A 26,790-nucleotide genomic window follows, 5' to 3' on the forward strand; every position below is an offset into this window, starting at 1 on the left:
GCAGCAACTTCTTCCTAGAAACATCGCCAAAGGCAAGGGAAGCAAGGGCAAAATGAACTATTGGGACTTCATCAAGATAAAAACTTTTGCAAAGCAAAAGAAACAGTCCACAAAACCAAAAGACAACCGACAGAATGGGAGAAGATATTTGCAAATGACATATCAGATAAAGGGCTAGTGTCCAAAATCTATAAAGAACTTATCAAACTCAACACCCAAAGAACAAATGATCCAATCAAGAAATGGGCAGAAAACATGAACAGACATTTTTCCAAAGAAGACATCCAAATGGCCAACAGACACGTGAAAAAGTGCTCAACATCGTTCGGCATCAGGGAAATCCAAATCAAAACCTCAATGAGATACCACCTCACACCAGTCAGAACGGCTAAAATTAACAAGTCAGGAAACGACAGATGTTAGCAGGGGTGCGGAGAAAGGGGAACCCTCCTACACTGTTGGTGGGAATGCAAGCTGGTGCAACCACTCTGGAAAACAGTATGGAGGTTCCTCAAACAGTTGAAAATAGAGCTACCATATGGTCCAGCAATTAAACTACTGGGTATTTACCACAAGATACAAATGTAGGGATCCGAAGGGGTACGTGCACCACAATGTTTATAGCAGCAATTCCACAATAGCCAAATTGTGGAAAGAGCCAAGATGTCCAACAACAGATAAATGGATAAAGAAGATGTGGTATATATACACGATGGAATATTATGCAGCCATCAAAAGGAATGAGATCTTGCCATCTGCAATGACGTGGATGGAACTGGAGGGTGTTATGCTGAGTGAAATAAGTCAATCAGAGAAAGACATGTATCATATGACCTCACTGATATGAGGAATTCTTAATCTCAGGAAACAAACTGAGGGTTGCTGGAGTGGTGGGGCTGTGGGAGGGATGGGGTGGCTGGGTGACAGACACTGGGGAGGGTATGTGCTATGGTGAGCGCTGTGAATTTTGTAAGACTGTTGAATCACAGATCTGTACCTCTGAAACAAATAATGCAATATATGTTAAGAAAAAAAAAAAGAAGAAGATAGCAGGAGAGGAAGAATGAAGGGGAGTAAATCGGAGGGGGAGATGAACCATGAGAGACAATGACTCTGAAAATCAAACTGAGGGTTCTAGAGGGGAGGAGGGTGGGGGAATGGGTTAGCCTGGTGATGGGTATTAAAGAGGGCACATTCTGCATGGAGCACTGGGTGTTATGCACAAACAATGAATCATGGAACACTACATCAAAAACTAATGATGTAATGTATGGTGATTAACATACAATAAAAAATTTAAAAAATAAAAAATAAAATTAAAAAAATACCTCAATGAGATGCCACCTCACACCAGTCAGAATGGCTAAAATTAACAAGTCAGGAAACAACAGATGTTGGTGGGAATGCAGAGAAAGGGGAACCCTCCTACACTGTTGGTGGGAATGCAAGCTGCTGCAGCCACTCTGGAAAACAGTATGGAGGTTCCTCAAAACTTTGAAAATAGAGCTACCCTACGACCCAGCAATCGCACTACTGGGTATTTACCCCAAAGATACAAATGTAGGGATGCAAAGAGGTATGTGCACCCTGATGTTTATAGCAGCAATGTCCACAACAGTCAAACTGTGGCAAGAGCCAAGATGTCCATCGACAGATGAATGGATAAAGAAGAGGTGTATAGATATACAATGGAATATTATGCAGCCATCTAAAGGAATGAGATCTTGCCATTTGCAACGATGTGTGTGGAACTGGAGGGTATTATGCTGAGCAAAATAAGTCAATCAGAGAAGACATGTATCATATGATCTCACTGATATGAGGAATTCTTAATCTCAGGAAACAAACTGAGGGTTGCTGGAATGGTGGGGGGTGGGAGGGAGGGGGAGGCTGGGTGATATGGGGAGGGTATGTGCTATGGTGAGCACTGTGAATTGTGTAAGACTGTTGAATCACAGACCTGTACCTCTGAAAAAAATAACACATTATATGTTAAAAAAGAAGAAGAAGAAGATAGCAGGAAGGGAAAAATGAAGGGGGGGAAATTGGAGGGGGAGACTAACCATGAGAGACTATGGACTCTGAGAAACAAACTGAGAGTTCTAGAGGGGGGTGGGGTGAAGGGATGGGTTATACTGGTGATTGGTATTAAGGAGGTCACATATTGAACGGAGCACTGGGTGTTTTACGCAAACAATGAATCATGGAACACTATATCAAAAACTAATGATGTAATGTATGGTGATTAATATAACATAATAAAATAAATAAATAAATAAATAAGTAAACAAACAAACAAAAAGAAAATATTCTCCCAATAGGAATAAAATAAGGATATCCGTTATTACCACTTCTATTCAAAATGGCACTGGAGTTTCTAGCCAGATAATTTGATAAGGAAAAGAAATAAAAGGCATCCAGAATGGAAACAGAAAGTAAAACTACCTATATTGCAAATGGCATGATTTTGTATATAGAGGGTCCTAAGGAACCAGGTGATTACGCTGGACTCACTTCAACAGTCCAGGTTAAATTTATTTTACGGTCAACTGATTAGCAACCACAGTACATATATAAAGTCCTTTCACAAAAGTACCTAGAATTGTTTTGATTGAATAACCAGGGGGTTGGATACTTGGTGGGTACATTTTCATAATTCTGCCTACCACAATTAGGTAAGCATTAGTTTGCTTCTCTTGTTCCACTTTATACATTTTAAGGTGTTGACCAGTCTATGAAGCTTAAACTAGTTGAGTCCTTGTAATTCTTCCAAGACTAATTCAGTTGTAGCACACACTAAATCAATGTATCTACTCATCAGGTTGCCAGACTTCATTTGCAAAGCAATGAAATCCACTGGGTCCTTTCCAACTATTTAATTGGTAAAATTCCCTGCCCAAATTCATTTGAGAGAATCTCAGTCTACCGGCTATTTGGCCATGGTTCCAAAGATATATTCTTAAACAAAACAAACAAACAAAAAAGATATATTCTTTGAAATTTGTATTATATTTATTTTAATACACTATTATTTGATTTTATGTATTTCTGTTGAGTATGGATTTTTTTTCACTTGTAGCTGAATTAATTTGAAGAATATATACCCATACAAATTTCACAAATAAGCCATCTGCCTGTAAAGAATAAAATTCCTGACAAAAGAAAAACAAATGACATATATGAAAAATTTCTGTATTTCTACAGAAAAATTATAGAATGTATTAATATTTAGCTCAAATCCGTGGAATAATAAATTTCTGTATTTCTACAGAGAAATTATAGAATGTATTATTATTTAGCTCAAATCCATGGAACAATAATATTTACTCTAAAATATTTGACAGCTTGACTTCTATTATATGGAAAAATTTCGTTGATGTCATATCAGTTAAGTCAAATAATCATCTAAGTTGTCAACTATGATTCCCTGACTGATGTATTACTCTGAATTTAAAATAAAAGAAATGGGAAAATCAACAGATATTGTATTATCTAATAAGAAATAGGCATCAATTCTGTTCAGGAATTATGAAAACTTCATGTATCTCACTAATTTAAAATGCACACAACATGCAGGCACACATCAAGGACCTTGATATCATTATCTTGACAATCACAGAAGCTCTCTGCAAAATACTACTTGAGGCAGAATGAATCATTAAGTACCAAATATGTATGCCTTTGAAATTTTTTGTACACCTCAGCCACTGCCATACATGCATCAACACCTCTCACTTCTGCCTGGTTGGACAGCAGCAGAAATAGGATTGTCAAGTGCGAAGAAGTTGGATAGAGGAGGGAAAAGAGAGAAGGCAAGGGTCCTGATGAGCAAAATCTGTAACCTTTGGGTGACATAACTCTTCACATTCCCAGATACACATTTGGCTTAATCTTCATTTCCAAAGACAGCATCCTCAGAGCAGACTGCTATATCACTGCCTGAACACACCAAGTATCTCTACATGGCCCTGATGTGGTTCTTTCAATCTCAAATATCATGTCTCTCACTTCCCTGTCCATTGAAATACCACTCATCTTTCAAGTCCTTTCTCAAGTCTTGTCTTAAAGTGATGACATCAGTTTCCATTTGGAGTGGGCTTCTTTCTGGTGTCAGAATTTGCCTATATCCACAGAGCAGTATGCTCAGACTAACATCACAGCACTTTTAAATTATAATTCATTGTGTTATTGTCAAGGGTGTTTTTCAAAGAGATCATATCATATATGCAGCATATATCGTAACAGTCTTTATAATATTCATCGCATGTATCATGATGCCTTACACACACTGGGGTTAATAAAAGCTTTTGAATTGAAATTCACAATTGTCACCAACATATATAAATACATACACTTAAATATATAAAAGAAATTTTTCCATAAGATACCTCAGAATAAACCTAATCAAAGAGGTAAAGGATCTATACTCTAGGAACTACAGAACACTCATGAAAGAAATTGAAGAAGACATAAAAAGATGGAAAAACATTCCACGCTCATGGATCAGAAGAATAAGCATTGTTAAAATGTCTATGCTACGCAAAGCAATCTATACCTTCAATGCCATCCCAATCAAAATTCCAAAGACATTTTTCAGAGGGCTGGAACAAGCAATCCTAAAATTTGTATGGAATCAGAAAAGACCCCGAATCACCAAGGAAATGTTGAAAAAGAAAAACAAAGCGGGGGGCATCATGTTGCCTGATTTCAAGCTATATTACAAAGCTGTGATCACCAAGACAGCCTGGTACTGGCACAAAAACAGACATATGGACCAAAGGAACAGAATAGAGAGCCCAGATATGGACCCTCAACTTTTCGACTTGAGGGTCAAATAATCTTCGACAAAGCTGGAAAAAATACGCAATGGAAAAAAGACAATCTCGTCAATAAATGGTGCTGGGAAAATTGGACAGCTATATACAGAAGAATGAAACTCAACCATTCTTTAACACCATACACAAAGATAACCTCAAAAAGGATGAGAGACCTCAATGTGAGACAGGAATCCATCAAAATCCTAGAGAAGAACATAGGCAGTAACCTCTTTGACATCAGCCACAGCAACTTCTTTCAAGATACATCTCCAAAGGCTAGTGAAACAAAAGCAAAAATGAACTTTTGGGACTTCATCAAGATAAAAAGCTTCTGCACAGCAAAGGAAACAGTCAACAAAACAAAGAGGCAACCCACAAAATGGGAGAAGATATTTGCAAATGACACTACAGACAAAGCACTGATTTCCAAAATCTATAAAGAATTTCTCAAACTCAACACCCAAAAAACAAATAATCAAGTCAAAAAATGGGCAAAAGACATGAACACTTCTCCAAAGAAGACATACAAATGGTTAACAGACATATGAAAAAATATTCATCATCATTAGCCATCAGGGAAATTCAAATCAAAATCACATTGAGATACCACCTTACACCAGTTAGAATGGCAAAAATTGACAAGGCAAGAAACAACAAATGTTGGAGAGGTTGTGGAGAAAGGGTAACCCTCTTACACTGTTGGTGGGAATGCAAGTTGGTGCAGCCACTTTGGAAAACAGTGTGGAGGTTCCTCAAAAATTAAAAATAGAGCTACCTTATGACCCAGCAATTACACTACTGGGTATTCACCCCAAAGACACAAATGTAGTGAAAATAAGGGCTATATGCACCCCAATGTTCATAGCAGCAATGTCCACAATAGCCAAACTGTGGAAAGAGCCGAGATGCCCTTCAACAGATGAATGGATAAAGAAGATGAGGTCCATATATACAATGGAATATTACTCCACCATCAGAAAGGATGAATACCCAACTTTTACACCAACATGGATGGGACTGGAGGAGATTATGCTAAGTGAAAGAGAAAGTCAATTATCATATGGTTTCACTTATTTGTGGAACATAAGGAATAGCAGGGAGGACATTAGGAGAAGGAAGGGTAAAATGAAGGGGGGGAATCAGAGGGAGAGATGATCCATGAGAGACTACGGACTCCGAGAAACAGACTGAGGGTTTTAGAGGGGAGGGGGGTGGGGGGATAGGTTAGCCCAGTGATGGGTATTAAGGAGGCACATATTGCATGGAGCACTGGGTGTTATATAAAAACAATGAATCGTGGATCACTACATCAAAAACTAATGATGTACCGTATGGTGACTAACATAATAAAATAAAATTAAAAAAAATAAAAGAACAAAGAAAATTTTCACATTTAATTATTTTTTTACTTTTAAAATAGTGTTACTACAATATTGAAAATGGCACAAGTGGAACAATATGGTGAATTTCATTTCACGAATACAAATCTTGTTTGTATTTTTATTGTAAGGTACAGGCTGACCTACTATTATAAAACCTCCTCCTTCCCTGAAAATTCAGATGAATGTTGAAATAACAGCATAATAAAGCTGATTCTTACACAAAATCAGAGTATACATCAAGGTATACCTGACCTATGTTTGCTACAAAAGTGACCACTAACCACTAAAATCAAGATAACTTATCTGTTAGTTCTTGGAGGAGGAATTTGGTCCTTTACTCACATATCTCCAACAGTGCATATTGTTAGAAGCAAAAATGCTCAATTAATGTTTATTGAGCAGACTTGAGACTGAAAACTATGGCTCATAGACAAATCCCACCTGCCACATGATTTTGTATGGCCTGAGAGCTAAGGGTTTTTACATGTGTAAATGGTTGAAAAAGTTCAAAAGAATAATATTTGCTGACATGTGGAAATTATATGAATTATAAATTCCAGAGTCCATCAATAAAAAAATAGTTTTATTGTAACAGTCATGCTCAATCTTTATGTATTGTCTATGGCTACTTCCACAGCATAATGGCAGGGTTGAGTAGTAGGGACATAAACTATACGATCTAAAAAGCCAAAACTATTTACTCTCTGGTCCTTGAAGGAAAAAATATGCAGATTACTGGAACAGAAAAGGTATAAGGTTTATGTCTCCATCACTAGATGGTGAGTTCTCTGGGGACAAGAACTTTGTTCTTCACTCTTATATTTGCAGATCCTAGGATAATATGTGGAGCAAAGTAAATGCTCAATAAGAATTTTTTGAAATAATAAATATATAAAAGAATAAATGAACATTAATTTTTCACTGATATCAAAATAAACAGATATTAAGACTATAAAGCCTGCAAAAACTTGATCTAGACAGTGAAAGATTTTTTTTCCAGTTTTTGTCTTTTGTTGTTTCTTATTAGTAAAATAATACAACTCAATGTCTAAATCATGCACCTGCCAAGTATTTGGAAATGCATTCCTAGTGCCCATCACGAAGGGCAGCATGGAGCAGTTTACAGCATGCTGATATGAGAATGTCCAGTGATAAATATAATACTTATACAAAAAAATCCCTAGAAGTTAAGACCTCAGGATACTTTAAAGATAAACGAAATAGGCATATTTTTATGGGAACAGAAACTGGGAGAAAGGGATCAGGACACGTTAGATTCCTTCAGACTTTGGCCTGAGGTTAGGCTGTGGTTGTAGCTGGTGTGTGTGACTAAAATTCTGATAGAAAAGCTGCTGTCTCCTTGGCTGGAAGGATCAAAGAAAGGAAGCTAGGCCAGCCAGATCCACCATAAATAAAGGGAAGGATTCTAGAAAGAAGAGAGCCAGAAGAAGAGGTGGCTTATATTTTGTGAATAAACTACTCAAATCCCGGGCTAAAATTAAAACATGCATGTGTAGGCAGGGGGCACATCTAGTAAAGGTAAAAAGAACTGAATTGATATTTGAACTTCTGACCACAACAAACAAAACAGAGGTTTCAATTTGAGTCTAAGGAAGTTAACCATCCACTTAGACAAAACAAATTATAAACATCTTAGAAAAAGCCCTGGCAGTTCTCATAAAACTGAATATTCATTGACACAGCATCTCACTTCTAGATATTTACCCAAGAGAATTAAAAACATCAGGACACAAAGACTTATCTTTGTATGAATGTTTACAGCATGACATTCCATAACAGGAAAAAAAATAGAGGTGCCCATCAATAGGAGAATGGATGGATAATCTCATACAATTGCACACTATTCAGTAATAAAAAGGAAAGAACTCGTGATACATGCTACAACATGGATGAATCTGAAGCATTATGCTAAGTGAACAAAGCCTTGCACAAAGTGTATACAATGTATGGGTTCATGTACATGAAGTTCTTGAACAGGAAAGACAAATCCATGAGGAAAGAAATTAAAATGGTCATTGTCTTGGTCTTGGGAGTAGGGTAGGAGCAAGGATTGGTTAGGAAGTTATATGAGTGAACTTTCTGGCTTGACAATAATGTTCTACATTTTGTTAAGTGTTCAGGTTGCACAGGTGAATGCATTTGTCAAAACTTATCAAATAGTACACTTACGATTGGTGTTTTCATGTAATTGTAAGTTTTACCTCAAAATTTAAAAAAATAATTGTGATGAATATTGAATTCTAACACAGGCAAACGCACTTTTTCTTAAAAGGCCAAATAGTTTAGGCTTGGTGGACCATATGGTTTCTGTCACAGTGACGCAACTCCAAGGCTGTAGCACAAAAGCAGACATGGGTACTTTGTGAATGAGTGGGTGGGGCTGTGTTGCAAAAAAACTTTATTTACAAAAACAGGAAAATGATCACAGGCCATGGTTTGTTGATCTCTGCGTCTAGATGATACCATGCTAATGTACTTGGGGTAAAGTGATTCCTGCAATTTCCTTGGAATGCATTGAAAATATAATGGATTAATAGATGGGGAAAGGGATCAGTAGATGGATAGATATTTCATAAAACAAATACAGTAATTCTGGTTATAAAACTTAAGTGGTAGGTATATGGCTATTCAGAGTAAAAAATTTTTGAAGCTTTCCATATGATTGAAAAAAATTGTAATGGACTGGGGGGGAGAACTATACAAATAAAAAATAAGTGGGCACACAGACCCTGCTTATAGCTTACTAGACAAAACAGAGTTAATATGGCCATGAATTAAGAAACATAGTGTAAATGAGGGGTGCCTGGGTGGCTCAGTTGGTTAAGCATCTGCCTTTGGCTCAGGTCATGATCGAAGGGTCCTGGGATCGAGCCCCCATGGGACTCCCTGCTCTGCGGGAAGCCTGCTTCCCCCTCTCCCTCTATTCTCCCCCCAAACACCTACTCATGCTCTCTCTCTCCCTGCAGTCTCTCTCTCTCAAATAAATAAGTAAAATCTTTTAAAAAAAGAAACAGTGTAAATGAAATGTTAAAGCTATTATGTGCTACCCAGCAATCCCATACAACCAAAGAAATGCCCCAGCAATGGGTCATTGCAGGTGTGGCCATTGAGAATAGCAAAGGGCCTTCAGTCCTAGGCTAAGATCATCACACTTTCTAGAATAAAATTAAACATTAGATGATGTTTAATAGTTTGTGTGTGTGTCATAATATAATATGTGGATTTTAGATCTAATTTAATAATTGGTCAAAATAACATGAGTTCTAATATTTCCATTTAAACCTGATTTTAAATACCCAAACAAGAAAAATAATCTGCAATATAGAGGGAAATGTTAACTTTTCAAATAAATTATTATTTCTTAAAGATTTTTTACTTATTTGGCAGAGAGAGAGAAAGTGAGAAGGAGAACAAGCAGGGGGAGCAGCAGAGGGAGAGGGAGAAGCAGGCTCTCAGCTGAGCAGGGAGCTTGATGCGGGGCTCAATCCCAGGACCCTGGGATCATGACCTGAGCCAAAGGCAGACGCTTAACCAACTGAGCCACCCAGGTGCCTCAATTATTTTTTATCTCTGATAACCTATACATTTTACATTTATAGTGAATTATACATTTTAAAATCCTCATGTATCTCCTTTAATATCCCCTGAACTCTAGAATTATTTAAAACTTGATATTCTGATGAGTTACAAGAAAAACTCATATTCCATTATTTTTTAAAATATAAAGTTTTACCATTGTTGCAAAGATGTAATTGAATTTTTGTAATGATACCTTTTCATCTAAATGCAATGCTATATACTTTTTAAAAATCAATATTATATTTTAATCACTCTGCTCCAAGCTTTAGTACACCAAATATTGACACAGTGATGTTTTTAATGTTCTAATAGATTTTCAAACTTAGCTCTGGAAACTTCTCAAAGCATTGATTACATGATGGAAAATATTATGTTGGAGCACTAGCAAATTATTTCAAGAGTAAGTTAATCAAAATTTTATTAATACTCATGAAATAAGGATTTTTGAATGGAGACAAGATTCCAACAAGATGATTTTTCTATAAACATTTTCGTACAGCTAATATCTAAAGGCAGAACATTGGCCTATTTAAAATTATATCTAGGGAAATACTCATATTTTAACATTTAATTGTAGGTATAAGAGATGCATCTCTATTATTAAAATCACCAGCCTTCAATAATTATGCCAGGCAATATTTTGCCCCCTTCTCCCTATGAGGCTTGTCTTATTCCCACTTTACAGATGAGGAAACTGAGACCATACAGATAGCAGGTTGAGAACCAGGGTTCAAGCCCATCTAGTTTGACTCCAGAGATCTGAATTCAAACCAAGTGATGAAGCTACAATGGTATCGGCCTATAAAACATCTCAAATTTGATGTCATTGCCCCCATTTTATTTCTTGACTGGCTATCAAAAAAATCAGCATGACAAAATGAGAGAAAAGTAGGAAGAAAGAAAAGAAAGAGGGAAGAGAAGGAGGAGGGAGGAAAGAGAGAAGCAGGAAGCACAATGACAAGGATTCTGGTTGTCTAACTCGAAGATGAGGAGGCACACAAAAGGAATAGGAAAAGAGCCACATGCAACAAAAGGAAAAAATTTCAGGTATTCTGCCCAAGAAGAAGCCTAAAATAAGTAAATGCATGCTTTAAGTAAAAGATAGAAGCAATGGGGAGGTTCTAACAGAGAGATATATATAGAATCAAAAACTTTGCAAGGTATTATAATGACTAAAAGACGGGAACCAGATTCAATATCATCACCATCTGACATAACTGAACACATCATAAAAATTGTCTGTATTGCAGCAAGTTGTTGGTGCTGTTTGAAAAGCTGATCCCTTGTTTGTGATAAAGTTGGTTTATTCCTAACAATTGTCAAAGATTGCTTTTGAAAAGATTTTTAATAGTGGATCACTACATCAAAAACTAATGATTTATTGTATGGTGACTAACATAACATAGTAAAATAAAATTTAAAAAATACATAAATAAATAAAAAGTATTTTTACCATCAAAGCCAAGCAAATTAACAAACTCCAGTTCACTTACCTAGAAGCTGGAGTTAGGAACCCCAAAATTATCCAGAAATGTACTAAATATCAACTTTTCTTGAATGTCAGATGTTTTATGGCAAGTTATACCCACAATATCTCATTTAGCTCTTACATCAACTACCTATGAATTAAGTATTATTATTCCCCCTCTCAGAGTAGAGAAACTGTGGCTTAAAAAAAGTAAATTGCTCAAGATCACACAGCTAGTAAGTGATGGAGCCAGGATTCTAATCCACATCCGTAGGTTTTATGCAAACATTTCCAAAGAATTAACACCTGATAACTAAACATTGACTTGCTTTAAATGATCTCTGGGGAAAATACTCGCATTTACAATTAGGTTGTATTTATTTGAGAGAAACATCACTTTTTCTTTTTTAGGTATTTGATAAAGTTTTATTTTAATACCATTAAAAAATATTTTTAAATCGGGGGAGGAGCAAGATGGCAGAGGAGTAGGAGACCTGGATTTCGTCTGGTCTCAGGAATTCAGCTGAATAGGGATCAAACCATTCTGAACACCTACGAACTCAACAGGAGATCGAAGATAAGAAGAGTAACAACTCTCTGAACAGAAAAGCGACCACTTTCTGGAAGGTAGGACGTGCGGAGAAGTGAATCCGAGGCGATAGTCGGGAGGATAGACGGCGGCGGAGGGGGTCTCCATCGGCCGCTTCTGGCAAGTGCTAGAGCCGCGGAGCACAAAATCGGAACTTTGAGAAGTCGGCTCCGCTGAGGGACGTCGCTCCAGTGGCTCAGCGGGGGGTGGAACCCTCGCGGGACAGTGTGGTCTCAGGACCCTCGGGGTCACAGAAAGACCAGGGGTGCCTGAGTGCAGCAGAGCTCCCAGGGATCGGAGCGGGGAAGCCGGCTGCAGAGACGGAGCTGAGGCGCGGGCTCTCAGCTCGGGGTGGCCATAAACTGGGATCCGCGGCCCAGTCGGGCTACTGCTCCTCCAGCAGGGACCCAACAAGCAGCAGAGCCGGGAAGACTCCCCTTCCTCCCCCGGGGAGGAGCAGCACGAAAGTGCACCGCAGGGATCTGCTGGGTTTGGAGACTCCACAGGGGGTCGGGTGCCCTAAATAGAAACGCTCGGTCATAGGCCGGGTGAGCACGGAGTGCGGCCGGAGACCCGGGAGACGGGAGTGACTGCTTTTCTCTGGGGGCGCACTAAGGAGCGGGGCCCCGAGTTCTCAGCTCTTCCGGGCGGAGATTGGGAGGCCACCATTTTCACTCTCGTCCTCCAAAGCTGTATAGAAAGCTTGCAGGGAACAAAAGCTCCCGAGAGCAAACCCCAGCCCATGACAGCCTGGACCCGGCAAGGGCGGGGCAATTCCACCTCCAGCAAAGACATTTGGGAACCACGGCAACAGGTCCCTCCCCAGAAAATCAGCACGAACAGCCAGCAAGCCAAGACCAAGTTTACTGATCAATGAGAACGGGAGAACTCCAGCGCTAGGGAAACACTGCACATAGAATTCATGGCTTTTTTCCCATGATTCTTTAGTCTTTCAAAGTTAATTTTTTTAACTTTCTTTTTCTTTTTTTTTTTCTTTTTCCCTTTTTCAACCAACATCTTATCAATCCCTTTTTTAAAAAATCTTTTTTATTTTTCATTTTTAGAGTCATATTCTATCCCTTCATAGTAGTTAACCTTATTTTTGGTATATATATATATATATGGTTCACTCTTTAAAATTTTGGGATACAGTTTCTTCTAACAGATCAAAATATACCCTAAATCTCCAGTGTATGGCTTTGTTCTAGTCTCCTCCCTGATCACATTCTCTCCCCCCCTTTTTTTAATCCTCTTCTTTCTTTTTTCAACCAACTTCTCATCAATTCCTTTTATAAAATCTTTTATACTTTTGATCTTTACAGTCATATTCCATCCCTTCATCGTATTTACCTTTATTTTTGTACATATATAAGTTGTTTTTTTTTTTTAAATTTTGGGAGGCACTTTCTTCTAACAGACCAAAATACACGCAAAATCTGGTGTGTGGCACTGATTTTTGCACCAGCCAGATCATATTTGATCATATTCTGGTTTTTTGTTTGTTTTTTTGTTTGTTTTTATCTTTTCTTTTTCTTTCTTGCCCTTTCTTTCCCCCTGGTTTCAGGTCTCTTCTGATTTGTTTAGTGTATATTTTTCTGGGGTCGTTGTTACCCTATTAGCATTTTGTTCTCTCATTCATCTATTCTCCTCTGGACAAAATGACAAGACGGAAAAAATCACCTCAACAAAAAGAACAAGAGACAGTACCGACTGCCAGGGACCTAATCAATGTGGACATTAGTAAGATGTCGGAACTAGAGTTCATAATGATGATTTTAAAGATACTAGCTGGGCTTGAAAAAAGCATGGAAGTTATTAGAGAAACCCTTTCTGGAGAAATAAAAGAACTAAAATCTAACCAAGTTGAAATCAAAAAGGCTATTAATGAGGTGTAATCAAAAATGGAAGCTCTAACTGCCAGGATAAATGAGGCAGAAGAGAGAATTGGTGATAAAGAAGACCAAATGATGGAAAATAAAGAAGCTGAGAAAAAGAGAGATAAACAACTACAAGATCATGAGGGCAGAATTCGAGAGATAAGTGATACTATAAGATGAAACAATATCAGAATAATTGGGATCCCAGAAAGAAGAAGAAAGAGAGAGAGGGGCAGAAGGTATATTGGAGCAAATTATAGCAGAAAACTTCCCTAATTTGGAGAAGGAAAAAGGCATCAAAATCCAGGAGGCACAGAGAACCCCTCTCAAAATCAATAAAAATAGGTCAACACCCCACATCTAATAGTAAAACTTATGAGTCTCAGAGACAAAGAGAAATCCTGAAAGCAGCTCAGGAGAAGAGATCTGTAACCTACAAGAGTCGAAACATTGGATTAATAACAGACCTATCCACTGAGACCTGGCAGGCCAGAAAGGACTGGCATGATATCTTCAGAGCGCTGAATGAGAAAAATATGCAGCCAAGAATACTATATCCAGCTAGGATGTCATTGAAAATAGGAGAGATGAAAAGCTTCCAGGACAAACAAAAACTAAAGGAATTTGCAAACACGAAACCAGCCCTCCAAGAAATATTGAAAGGGGTCCTCTAAGCAAAGAGAGAGCCTAAAAGCAGCATAGACCAGAAAGGAACACAGACAATATACAGTAACTGTAACCTTACAGGCAATACAATGGCACGAAATTCATATCTTTCAATAGTTACCCTGAATGTAAATGGTCTAAATGACCCAATCAAAAGATACAGGCTATCAGATTGGATAAAATAACAAGATCCCATCAATATGCTGCCTGCAAGAGACTCATTTTAGACCCAAAGACACCCCCAGATTGAAAATGAGGGGGTGGAAAACCATTTACCATGCTAATGGACACCAAAAGAAAGCTGGGGTGGCAATCCTTCTATCAGACAAATTAGATTTTAAACCAAAGACTGTAATAAAAGATGAGGAAGGATAATATATCCTACTTAAAGGGTCTATCCAACAAAAAGATCTAACAATTGTAAATATCTATGTGCCTAACATGGGAGCAGCCAATTATATAAGCCAATTAATAACAAAAGCAAAGAAACACATTGACAGCAATACAATAATAGTGGGGGACTTTACCACCCCCCTGACTGAAATGGACAGATCATCTAAGCAAAAGATCAACAAGGAAATAAAGACTTTAAATGACACACTGGAACAAATGGACTTCACAGATATATTCAGAACATTCCATCCCAAAGCCACGGAATACACATTCTTCTCTGGTGCCCATGGAACATTCTCCAGAATTGATCACATCCTAAGTCACAAATCAGGTCTCAACTGGTACCAAAAGATTGGGATCATCCCTGCATATTTTCAGACCACAATGCTTTGAAACTAGAACTCAATCACAAGAGGAAAGTCAGAAAGAACTCAAATACATGGAGGCTGAAGAGCATCCTACTAAAGAATGAAAGGGTCAACCAGGAAATTAAAGAAGAATTTAAAAAATTCATGGAAACCAATGAAAATGAAAACACAACTGTTCAAAATCTTTGGGATACAGCAAAGGCAGTCCTAAGAGGAAAGTATATAGCAATACAAATCTTTCTCAAAAAACAAGAAAGGTCTCAAGTACACAACCTAACCCTACACCTAAGGGAGCTGGAGAAAGAACAGCAAATAAAGCCTAAATCCATCAGGAGAAGAGAAATGAAAATGATCAGAGCAGAAATCAATGAAATAGAAACCAAAAGAACAGTAGAACAGATCAACGACTCTAGGAGCTGTTCTTTGAAAGAATTAACATAATTGATAAACCCTGGGCAGACTTATCAAAAAGAAAAGAGAAATGACCCAAATCAATAAAATCATGAATGAAAGAGGAGCGATCACAACCAACATCAAAGAAATACAAACAATTATAAGAACATATTATGAGCAACTCTATGCCAGCAAATTAGATAACCTGGAAGAAATGGATGCTTTCCTAGAGATGTATCAACTACCAAACCTGAACCGGGAAGAAATAGAAAACCTGAACAGACCTATAACCACTAAGGAAATTGAAGCAGTCATCAAAAATCTCCCCACAAACAAAAGCCCAGGGCCAGATGGCTTCCCAGGGGAATTCTACCAAACATTTAAAGAAGAATTAATACCTATTCTTCTGAAACTGTTCAAAAAAATAGAAATGGAAGGAAAACTTCCAAACTCATTTTATGAGGCCACCATTACCTTGATCCCAAAACCAGACAAAGACCCCATCAAAAAGGAATTACAGACCAATATCCTTGATGAACATGGATGCAAAAATTCTCACCAAAATACTAGCCAATAGGATCCAACAGTACATAAAAGGATTATTCACCACAACCAAGTGGAATTTATCCCTGGACTGCAAGGTTGGTTCAACATCCACAAATCAATCAATGTGATACAATAATTAATAAAAGAAAGAACAAGAACCATATGATCCTCTCAATAGATGCAGAAAAAGCATTTGAGAAAGTACAGCATCCTTTCTTGATCAAAAGTCTTCAGAGTATAGGGATAGAGGGTACATGCCTAAATATCATAAAAGCCAGCTATAAAAAACCCACAGTGAATATGATTCTCAATGGGGAAAAACTGAGAGCTTTCCCCTTAAAGTCAGGAACACAGCAGGGATGTCCACTATCACCACTGCTATTCAACATAGTATTAGAAGTCTGAGCCACAAAATTAACAAATCAGGAAATGACAGATGTTGGTGGGGATGCGGAGAAACGGGAATCCTCCTGCACTGTTGGTAGGAACGCAAGCTGTTGCAACCACTCTGGAAAACAGTATGGAGGTTCCTCAAACAGCTGAAAATAGAGCTACTCTACAATCCAGCAATTGCACTACTGGGTATTTACCCCAAAGATACAAATGTAGTGAGCTGAAGGGGTATGTGCACCCAATGTTTATAGCAGCAATGTCCACAACGGCCAAACTGTGGAAAGAGCCAAGAGGTCCATCGACAGATGAATGGATAAAGAAGAGGTGGTCTATATATATATATAATGGAATATTGTGCATACATCAAAAAGAGTGAAATCTTGCCATTTGAAATGACGCGGATGGAACTGGAGGGTATTATACTGAGCAAAATAAGTCAATCAGAGAAAGACATGTATCATATGACCTCACCGATATGAGGAACTCTTAATCTCAGGCAACAAACTGAGGGTTGCTGGAGAGATGGGGGGTGGGAGGGATGTGGTGGCTGGGTGATAGACATTGGGGATGGTATGTGCTATGGTGAGCACTGAATTGTGCAAGACTGTTGAATCACAGATCTGTACCTCTGAAGTAAATAATACATTATATGTTAAAGAAAAAAAAAAGAAGAAGGTAGCAGCAGGGGACGAATGAAGGGGGGGATTCAGAGGGGGAGTCAAACCATGGGAGACGATGGACTCTGAGAAAGAAACTGAGGGTTCTAGAGGGGAGGAGGGTGGGATGGGGTGGCCTGGTGATGGGTATTAAAGAGGGCACATTCTGCATGGAGCACTGGGTGTTATATGCAAACAATGAATCATGGAACACTACATCAAAAACTAATGATGTAATGTATGGCGATTAACATAACATAATAAAAAAAATATTAAAATTAGGAAAAAAAAGTCCTAGCCACAGAAATCAGACAACCAAATGAATTAAAAGGTATGCAAATCAGCAAAGAAGAAGTCAAACTCTCTCTTTGCAGATGATATGATACTTTATGTGGAAAACCCAAAAGCCTCCACCCCAAAACTGCTAGAACTCATACAGGAATTCAGTAAAGTGGCAGGATATAAAATCAACGCACAGTAGTCAGCGGCATTCCTATAAACCAACCTCAAGACAGAAGACAGAGAAATTAAGGAGCTGATCCCATTTACACTGGCACTCAAAACCATAAGATACCTAGGAATAAATCTAACCAAAGAGGCAAAGAATCTGTACTCAGGAAACTATAAAATACTCATGAAAGAAATTGAGGAAGACACAAGGAAATGGAAAAATGTTCCATGCTCAGGGATTGGAAGAACAAATATTGTGAAGATGTCAATGCTACCTAGAGCAATCTACACATTCAATGCAATCCCCATCAAAATACCATCCACTTTTTTCAAAGAATTGGAACAAATAATCCTAAAATTTGTATGGAACCAGAAAAGACCCTGAAGAGCCAGAGGAATGTTGAAAAAGAAAAGCAAAGCTGGTGGCATCACAATTCCAGACTTCAAGCTCTATTGCAAAGCTGTCATCGTCAAGACAGTATGGTACTGGCACAAAAACAGACACATAGATCAACAGAACAGAATAGAGAGCCCAGAAATGGACCCTCAACTCTGTGGTCAACTAATCTTTGACAGAGCAGGAAAAAATGTCCAACAGAAAAAAGTCTCTTCACCAAATGGTGTTGGGAAAATTGGACAGCCACATGCAGAAGAATGAAACTGGACTACTTCCTTACACCACACACAAAAATAGACTCCAAATGGTTGAAAGACCTCAATGTGAGACAGGAGTCCATCAAAATCCTAAAGGAGAACACAAGCAGCAACCTCTTTGACCTCAGCCGCAGCAACTTCTTCCTAGAAATATCGCCAAAGGCAACAGAAGCAAGGGCAAAAATGAACTATTGGAACTTCATCAAGATAAAAAGCTTTTGCAGGGCAAAAGAAACAGTCAACAAAACTAAAAGGCAACCGACAGAATGGGAGAAGATATTTGCAAATGACATATCAGATAAAGGGCTAGTATCCATAATCTATAAAGAATTTATCAAACTCAACACCCAAAGAACAAATAATCCAATCAAGAAATGGGCAGGAGACATGAACAGAGATTTTTCCAAAGAAGAATCCAAATGGCCAACAGACACATGAAAAAGTGTTCAACATTGCTCGGCATCAGGGAAATCCAAATCAAAACCTCAATGAGATGCCACCTCACACCAGTCAGAAGGGATAAAGTTAACAAGTCAGGAAACGACAGATGTTGGCGGGCATGCGGAGAAAGGGGAACCCTCCTACACTGGTGGTGGGAATGCATGCTGGTGCAGCCACTTTGGAAAACAGTATCAAGGCTCCTCAAAAAGTTGAAGATATAGCTACCCTATGACCCAGCAATTGCACTACTGGGTATTTACCCCAAAGATACAAATGTAGGGGTCCGAAGGTGTTCATGCACCCCAATGTTTATAGCAGCAATGTCCACAATAGCCAAACTGTGGAAAGAGCCAAGATGTCCATCGACAGATGAATGGATAAAGAAGAGGTGGTGTAGATACACAATGGAATATTATGCAGCCATCAAAAGGAATGAAATCTTGCCATTTGCAACAACGTGGATGGAACTGGAGGGTATTATGCTGAGCGAAATAAGTCAATCAGAGAAAGACAGGTATCATATGACCTCACTGATTCTTAATCTCTGGCAACAAACTGAGGGTTGCTGGAGTGGTGGGGGGTGGGAGGGATGGGGCGGCTGGGTGATAGACATTGGGAAGGGTATGTGCTATGGTGAGCGCTGTGAATTGTGTAAGACTGTTGAATCACAGACTTGTACCTCTGAAACAAATAATACATTATATGTTAAAAAAAAAAAGAGAGAAGATAGCAGGAAGGGAAAAATCAAGGGGGGGAAATTGGAGGGGGAAATGAACCATGAGAGACTATGGACTCTGAGAAACAAACTGAGGGTTCTAGAGGGGAGGGGGCAGGGGTATGGGTTAGCCTGGTGATGGGTATTAAAGAGGGCACATACTGCATGGAGCACTGGGTATTATACACAAACAATGAATCATGGAATGCTACATCAAAATCTAATGATGTAATGTATCATGATTAACATAACATAATAAAAAAATTTAAATTCTTTAAACTCCATTTAATTAACATACTGTATAATTAGTTTCAGGAGGGCAATTTAGTGATTCATCAGTTGTATATAACATACAGTGCTCATTACATCAAGTGCCCTCCTAAATTCCCATTACCCAGTTACCCCATCCTCCCCACCCACCTCCTCTCCAGCAACTGTCAGTTTGTTGTACCTGAGAATCATAAAGATGAACAGGGTAAAATATTACATTTATACTTCACTTATTTTAGAGTGATTTTTCTTCTTGTATTTGAGAAGTTTGAGTTATGTATTAGTATCAACACTGATCTAAGAAAGTCTTAAACTTTTTATTTTTTTTTCTTATTGTTATGAGAGAAACATCACCTTTATAAAAAATCTCCAGCCTTCAGTTAGTAATGCCAGGCAATATACTACCTCTTTTCATATCATGTGTAAGTCCATCAAATAAGGGAAGGCATAGAGTTGATTTTTGCTAAAATATCTTAATCACGGGGTGCCTGGGTGGCTCAGTGTTAAGCATCTGCCTTCAGCTCAGGTCATGATCTCGGGGCCCTGGGATCGAGCCCCCCATCGGGCTCCCTGCTTGGCGGGAGGCCTGCTTCTCCCTCTCCCACTCCCCCTGCTTGTGTTCCCTCTCTCGCTATGTCTCTCTCTGTGAAATAAATAAATAAAATCTTTAAAAATAATAATAAAATAAAATATCCTAATCACCTGGTACAAAATGATGAACGAATTAAGTTCATTAGTTATCAAATAAATAAATGAATAAAAGTCTGGCTCCAGAGCCACCTCAGAGGCTAATGAGCAGCCCATTAGAGCCTCCTAGATAGCCTGAGAAAACAAGTGTTTTAGAGCTGAAATCAGTATAGTGAAAAGCAAATTTGATGAATTAACCTATGTAGAATTATCATGTTAAATTTTCCATTTTCCATAAAGAGTCAAAACAGCTAGAAAATCCCAATCATTGTCTAGGTAGACCTTGAGTATCCCAGGAACACAACTATGAGACTCCATTGTGATATTTTATATCATAAATATCCTGAAAATGGTTAAAGAAGGCATAGAGTTTGACATTATAATAATTGATATCTAAATATCAGCCAATATTCTACTGCCATAATCAACCACTTGACAAGAAAGAAAGAAAGAAATTCAAAGCATTTACCAGACATATCACCATTGTGATCATAAAATGGAGGTGAGAGACCAGTCATCCCATTTCTCTTTGTCCAACCAAGTTGCAGACTCTGATCTTGTGTCATACTACAGAGCCCATTTTCAAAATCACATCTTTCATAACTGGAGCCTAATGAGAAAAAAAAGAAATTAGCTTTCACAACCCCATCTGGCTTCTTAAGAAATCAGACGAGTAGAGAAAAAAAAAAAAGCTTAGCAAACAAACAGCAAATGTATATTAACATAAGGACTATTTTCCACATTTTAAGTCTACTTTATTAATGCAAAGCTTTTTTGCAGATGACATTCTAATAAATCACTACACACAAGACCAGTGTGGTCAAACAGAAAGAAGGCCACCTGAGGTCAGAAGACAGACGACCTAATCCTGGTTTTGTCTATTACCCGAGTGCTTTAGCTAAACCACTTAACCATAGCAAGCCCTTTTCTTCCCTTGTAAGATTAGAATGACATCCTGCCCTCTCTCCCTCAAATGATTGCTATAAGAATCTAATGACATAATTTATATAAAATACAGCTCTTAGAACTATAAAATATGAGGAATTATTATTAAGGTTATATCTTCAGCTCCATCTCGATATTTCAGCCTTCCAGGCATATCAGAATCTCAGTTGTGAGCAAACACATCAACAAGGACCTTCTGACTAAAGATCAACCATCCATGGCTGTGATGCACCCCTGGAATTAAATATAGAGCCTTCCTGTTGAATATCAATGTTCTTGGAAATCTTGGTGCTTTTATCACAACAAAGGCAATTTCTGACTCTTTTTGTTTTTTCCCCAGGTTTAAGTGATCCGAGCAGTTTGGCAGAAGCTGAAGGATTTGGACATTTCGTTGTTCATAATAACCACCAGGTTGGGCTTTATTTCATTATCCAACATCTGTAAATGTCAACTCTCTAAAAAATAGGTTATCTCGATCACAATAGCCCCTGCTGGGTTATAGTTCTTAACAACCGTGGAGATTCTCCTTTGACAAGTTTGTTCTTGCCCTGACTGGTTGCATTAGCCACTGTGGGAGTAAATATGCTGGTGAATGGTTAGGCAGCGTCTGGCAACCCAGTCACGAAATCATAATTTTTACTTAAGCACAGTTTGGACAAAATATTATTTAACAATAATATATCAGATGCATGTTCTTGAGCTCATACATATGAGTACTGAAAGCTAATTTAGAAATATCACTTTAGAATGACATTAGGTAAACTTGCTTTATTACCAATGGTCTATTTCATTTATTTTACTCCTAGATCCCTTATTTTGAAAGATCTCATAGACCAGCTGTATTCTATAATAACAGGAATCTTAATGGCTACAATTTATCAAGGTAGTTTGTTCTGTGCTAGGGTTCTACTTGCAGTTGTTATTTATTCCTTACGACAACCATATGAATCAGGCATTTTTTTCCATTTTAAAAGTGAAGAAGCCATGGCAACTGGGTGGCTCAGTCAGTTAACTGTCTGCCCTCAGCTCAGGTCATGATCCTGGGGTCCTGGGATTGAGCCCCACGTTGAGCTCCCTGTTCAACCAGGAGTCTGCTTCTCCCTCTGCCCCTCCCCCCTCATGCTCTCTCTCAAATAAATAAATAAATAAATAAATAAATAAATAAATAAAATCCTTTTTAAAAAAAAGCGAGGAAGTTTAGACCAGGTGTTACAGACATAAAGTAACTCACCCAAGATAGACCAGCTAGTGAGTCCTGGGGCTAACATTAGAACCCAGGTCTTTCTGACTTCAGAACATGGGCTCGTAAAGCTCTGTTCTGAGGCCTAATTATTAGCCCACTCTCCTATTTTGATCAAAAACCTAGAGTTAGGGGGCACCTGGACGGCTCAGATGGTTAAGCGTCTGCCTTCGGCTCAGGTCATGGTCCCAGGGTCCTGGGATCGAGCACCACATCAGGCTCCCTGCTCTGCGGGAAGCCTGCTTCTCCCTCTCCCACTCCCCCTGCTTGTGTTCCCTCTCTCGCTGTGTATCTCTCTGTCAAATAAATAAACACAATCTTAAAAAAAAAAAACGTAGAGTTAGAGGTCTATCAGAATTTCTAGTCAGCCCGAAGGAACCAGTATTTCCAGACTGAACTGATGTCATTCTATCCAAAAGCTAAGAAATTTGATTAGTCTGGGAATCATACCATGGCTAAATTTACAATTGCCATAAGGCCTTTGAAATATTTAGAATAGCTGGAATATCCCAATTATTACCTCATAGACCCCTCGTGATCCAGAGACTCCGGTTGAACAACAACAACAAAAATGAACAAAATTATATATATTTTATATATATATATATATATTTATTTGTATATATGTGTGCATGTCATTCAATTAGCTATGCATGTATCTGCATAAATAGATTTTCACGTTTCCTGTAGTTCCTAGCAATTTTTACAACAATCTATTTGTAATTCTAAAATACTCTAAACTATTTTTACCACCATATTTCAGCAACTATGTGTATGAAATATACATACATTCTCACATAAGTATCAAACATCTTTTAAATGCCAAGAAATCACATTGCATTACAATTAGTTGACTTCTGTTCATGATGTTTTGTTCTTTTTAATACAGAAAGATAATCATATACATCAAAAACTAATGACGTATGGTGAATAACATAACAATAAAAAATTTAAAAAAACACACACGGGAAACCCTGCTGAGAAAAAAAAAGAAAGATAATCATAATGATTTCTGGAAGTGTTAAAACTCGAAAAATAGCTAAATAGAACATTTTTTCCTTCTGAATAATCTCAACAGGGGTTCTTTTTGTTATAAAATGAATCTAATGAGCATACATTTTCAAGTATTTCTTGTAAAAATCACAAACTTCTAATAACTGCTGGATTATTCAAAAATTGCATCTGAAAATTTTCCATTTATTTTCCCCCAACAGAGAACTGTATATTTTAAACCATTTGAACCATGTTTCTTGCACTGTCGCTGATTTGCCTCTTAATTCCATATGCCACATGTCTACATCCAAATCTGAAACTATTTGCTTTGCTAAAATCTGCCTGCATAGAGAGTTCTGCTACCACAGCCATCACTAAATTGTGTTGAGTAAGGCCACAGTTCAACAGGATATGGAACAATGAGGAGCAGTGTGCAGGAACTTATCAGTAGAATCCATATTCCTGGGCTTTTTGAACGTGTGGAACTCATTTCTCCAATTTTGTGATCCCAAAGTTGTGACATACTATAATCAAAGAGGAGGGTGTCTCCATGATGTGATCTGAGGTTGCTTGGAAGGCCCAATTATCCCCCGAATTGTCTTCCACAGCACCCGACTCTCTCATTTAAAATTCACTGAAGAGTTCCTCTTAGATTTAATCATTAACACCTTCATGGGAAGACAAATATCAAATTATATCCCCAAGTGATGGTTAACTTAGGGCATACTTCTGAGAAAATGAGTAGGAAGAGAATAAACTTTTAAATAGTGGTGATGGTGAAGAAATTGGTGCAGAACTCAGAATTAAGTATGGTATGGGTAGATGGTCACAATATAAAGTTCTTAGAAGACAGAGAAATTATAAGAATTAGGAAAAAATCTAGAAAGGGAGAGGCAGAAGATAGTAAAAGCAAACTACATCTCACAATATTGCCTGGGCCTATATTAATAATGCATTTCTCTCTTCCTCTTAAAAGATCTTTGAGGCCCAGTTGTAGTCTTAACGATGAGTCCTGCTCTTTCTGGAAAAGTGTGGCAAAATACACATGACATAAAATTTATCTTTTAACCATTTTTAAGTATACCATTCTCTGGTATTAAATACGTTCACATTGTTATACAACCATCACCACCATCCAACCCCAGAGCTTTTTGTTTTTTCCAACTGAAACTCCATATCCATTAAACACTAACTTCCCATTCTCTCTTCCCTCCAGCCCACCATTCTACTGACACCCACCATTCTTTTCTGTCACTATGGATTTGACTACTCTACATACCTCATGTAAGTGGAATCACAATATTTGTCCTTTTGTGACTTGTTTATTTCACTTAGTATTATGTCCTCAAGCTTCATCCATGTTGCAGCATATATCAGAATTTGTTTCCATTTTGAGACTGAATAATATTCCATTGCATGTGCATACCACATTTTGTTTACCCATTCATCTTCTGAAAGGACATTTGGGTTGCTTCAACCTTTTGGCTATTGGGAATAATGCTGCTATGAACACTGGTGTACAAATATCTGTAAGAGTCCCTGCTTTCATTTCTTTTGGATGTATCTCCAGAGATAGAATTGTTGTGTCATGTGGATAATTCTATTTTTAATGATTTGAGGAATTGCCATGCCATTTCACAGAAAAGCTAAAAGCTTTTACATTCCCACCACAACTGCGCAAGTGTTCCAATATTTCAACATCTTTGCCAACAACTGTTATTTCCTGGTGTTTTGTTTGCTTATAATAGCCATCCTAATGGGTATGAGATGGTATCTCATTCTGGTTTTGATTTGCTTTTCCCTAATGATCAGTGATGTTGAACATCTTTTCATGTGCTTACTCATTTGTATATCATCTTTGGAGAAATGTCTATTCAAATCCTTTGTCCATTTTTAAATCAGGTTGTTCGTTTTTTGTTGTTGAGTTTTAAGAGTTCTTCATATATTCTGCATATCAACCTCTTAACAGATACATGATTTACAAATAGTTTCTCTTATTCAATGGATTGCCTTTTCATTATGATAGTTGTCCTTTGATATGCAAAAGTTTTCATTTTGATAACTCTAATGTATCTAGTTTTTTTGTTTGTTTGTTTTTGGGTACCTATGGTTTTGGTGTCATCCAAGAAGCCATTGCTAAATCCACTATTGTGAAGCTTTTCCTCTGTGTTGTCTTCTAAGAGTTTTATAGTTTCAGCTCTTACATTTAGGTTTTCAATCCATTCTGAGTTAATCTTGTATATGGTGTAAGGTAGGGATCCAACTTTAATCTTTCTGCATGTAGAAATACAGTTTTTACAGTTTTTGTTGAACAGGTGTTCCTTCTCCACTGAATGGTCTTGGCACCCTTGTCAAAAATCATCTGCCTACATATGAAAGCTTATTTCTAGGCTCTCTATTCTATTCCATTGGCCTATGTGTCTGTCTTTATGCCAATGCCACTCTCTTTTAATTACCACAGCTTTGTAATAAGTTTTGAAATCAGGAAGTGTAAGGGCTATAAATTGGTTCTTTTTTTGAGATTGTTTTGGTTATTTGGGGTCCCTTGAGATTCCATATGCATTCTAGAATGGACTGTACTACTTCTGCACAAAGTATTCTCAGGATTTTGATAGGGATTACATTGACCCTGTACATCACTTTTGGTTATACTGACATCTAAACAATATTGATTCTTCCAATCCATGAACATGAGATGTCTTTTCATTTATTTGTGTCTTCTTTAATTTCTTTCAGCAACAATGTTTAGTTTTCTATGTATATGTCTTTTGTCTCCTTGGTTATGTTTTATTTTTTAGGGAAGAAGAAATGTAATTTTTATTGAAGTTCATTTACATACAATATTATATTAGTTTCAGGTGTACAACATAGTGATTCAATATTGATGCACATTACAAAATGATCACCATAATAAGCCTAGTTGCCATCTGTCACCATACAAAATTTTTACATTATTGACTATATATAAAAAATAAATATATTATATGTTAATATTATATATTGACTAATTACTATTATATATCGACTAATATTATATATTGACTATACTATGCAACATAGTATATTACATCATGTCTTGTTTATTTTTTAACTGGTATACTGTACCTCTTTTTTTATTTAAATTCAAGTAAGTTAACATCTAGTGTATTATTGGTTTCAGGGTAGAGTTTAGTGATTCATCAGTTCCATATAACACCCAGTACTCATTATATCAAGTGCCCTCCTTAATGCCTGTCATCCAATTACC

General features: G+C 37.6%; 1 protein-coding gene across 1 annotated transcript in view; it reads right to left on the bottom strand.

The window, feature by feature from the left end:
* Window positions 1–26,790, bottom strand: part of MALRD1 (MAM and LDL receptor class A domain containing 1) — a gene marked incomplete at its 5' end in the record, with an annotated part of 844,763 nt that overhangs the window by 806,166 nt on the left and 11,807 nt on the right. The window contains one exon of the mRNA XM_073885547.1: window positions 20,835–20,975. Coding sequence (XP_073741648.1) covers window positions 20,835–20,975 — 141 coding nt within the window. The remainder of the gene's footprint in view (window positions 1–20,834; window positions 20,976–26,790) is intronic.

This window comes from Callorhinus ursinus, unplaced genomic scaffold (genome assembly GCF_003265705.2).
Source record: "Callorhinus ursinus isolate GAN/ISIS: 27379988/994484 unplaced genomic scaffold, GSC_fseal_2.0 scaffold63, whole genome shotgun sequence".
Lineage (NCBI taxonomy): Eukaryota > Metazoa > Chordata > Mammalia > Carnivora > Otariidae > Callorhinus > Callorhinus ursinus.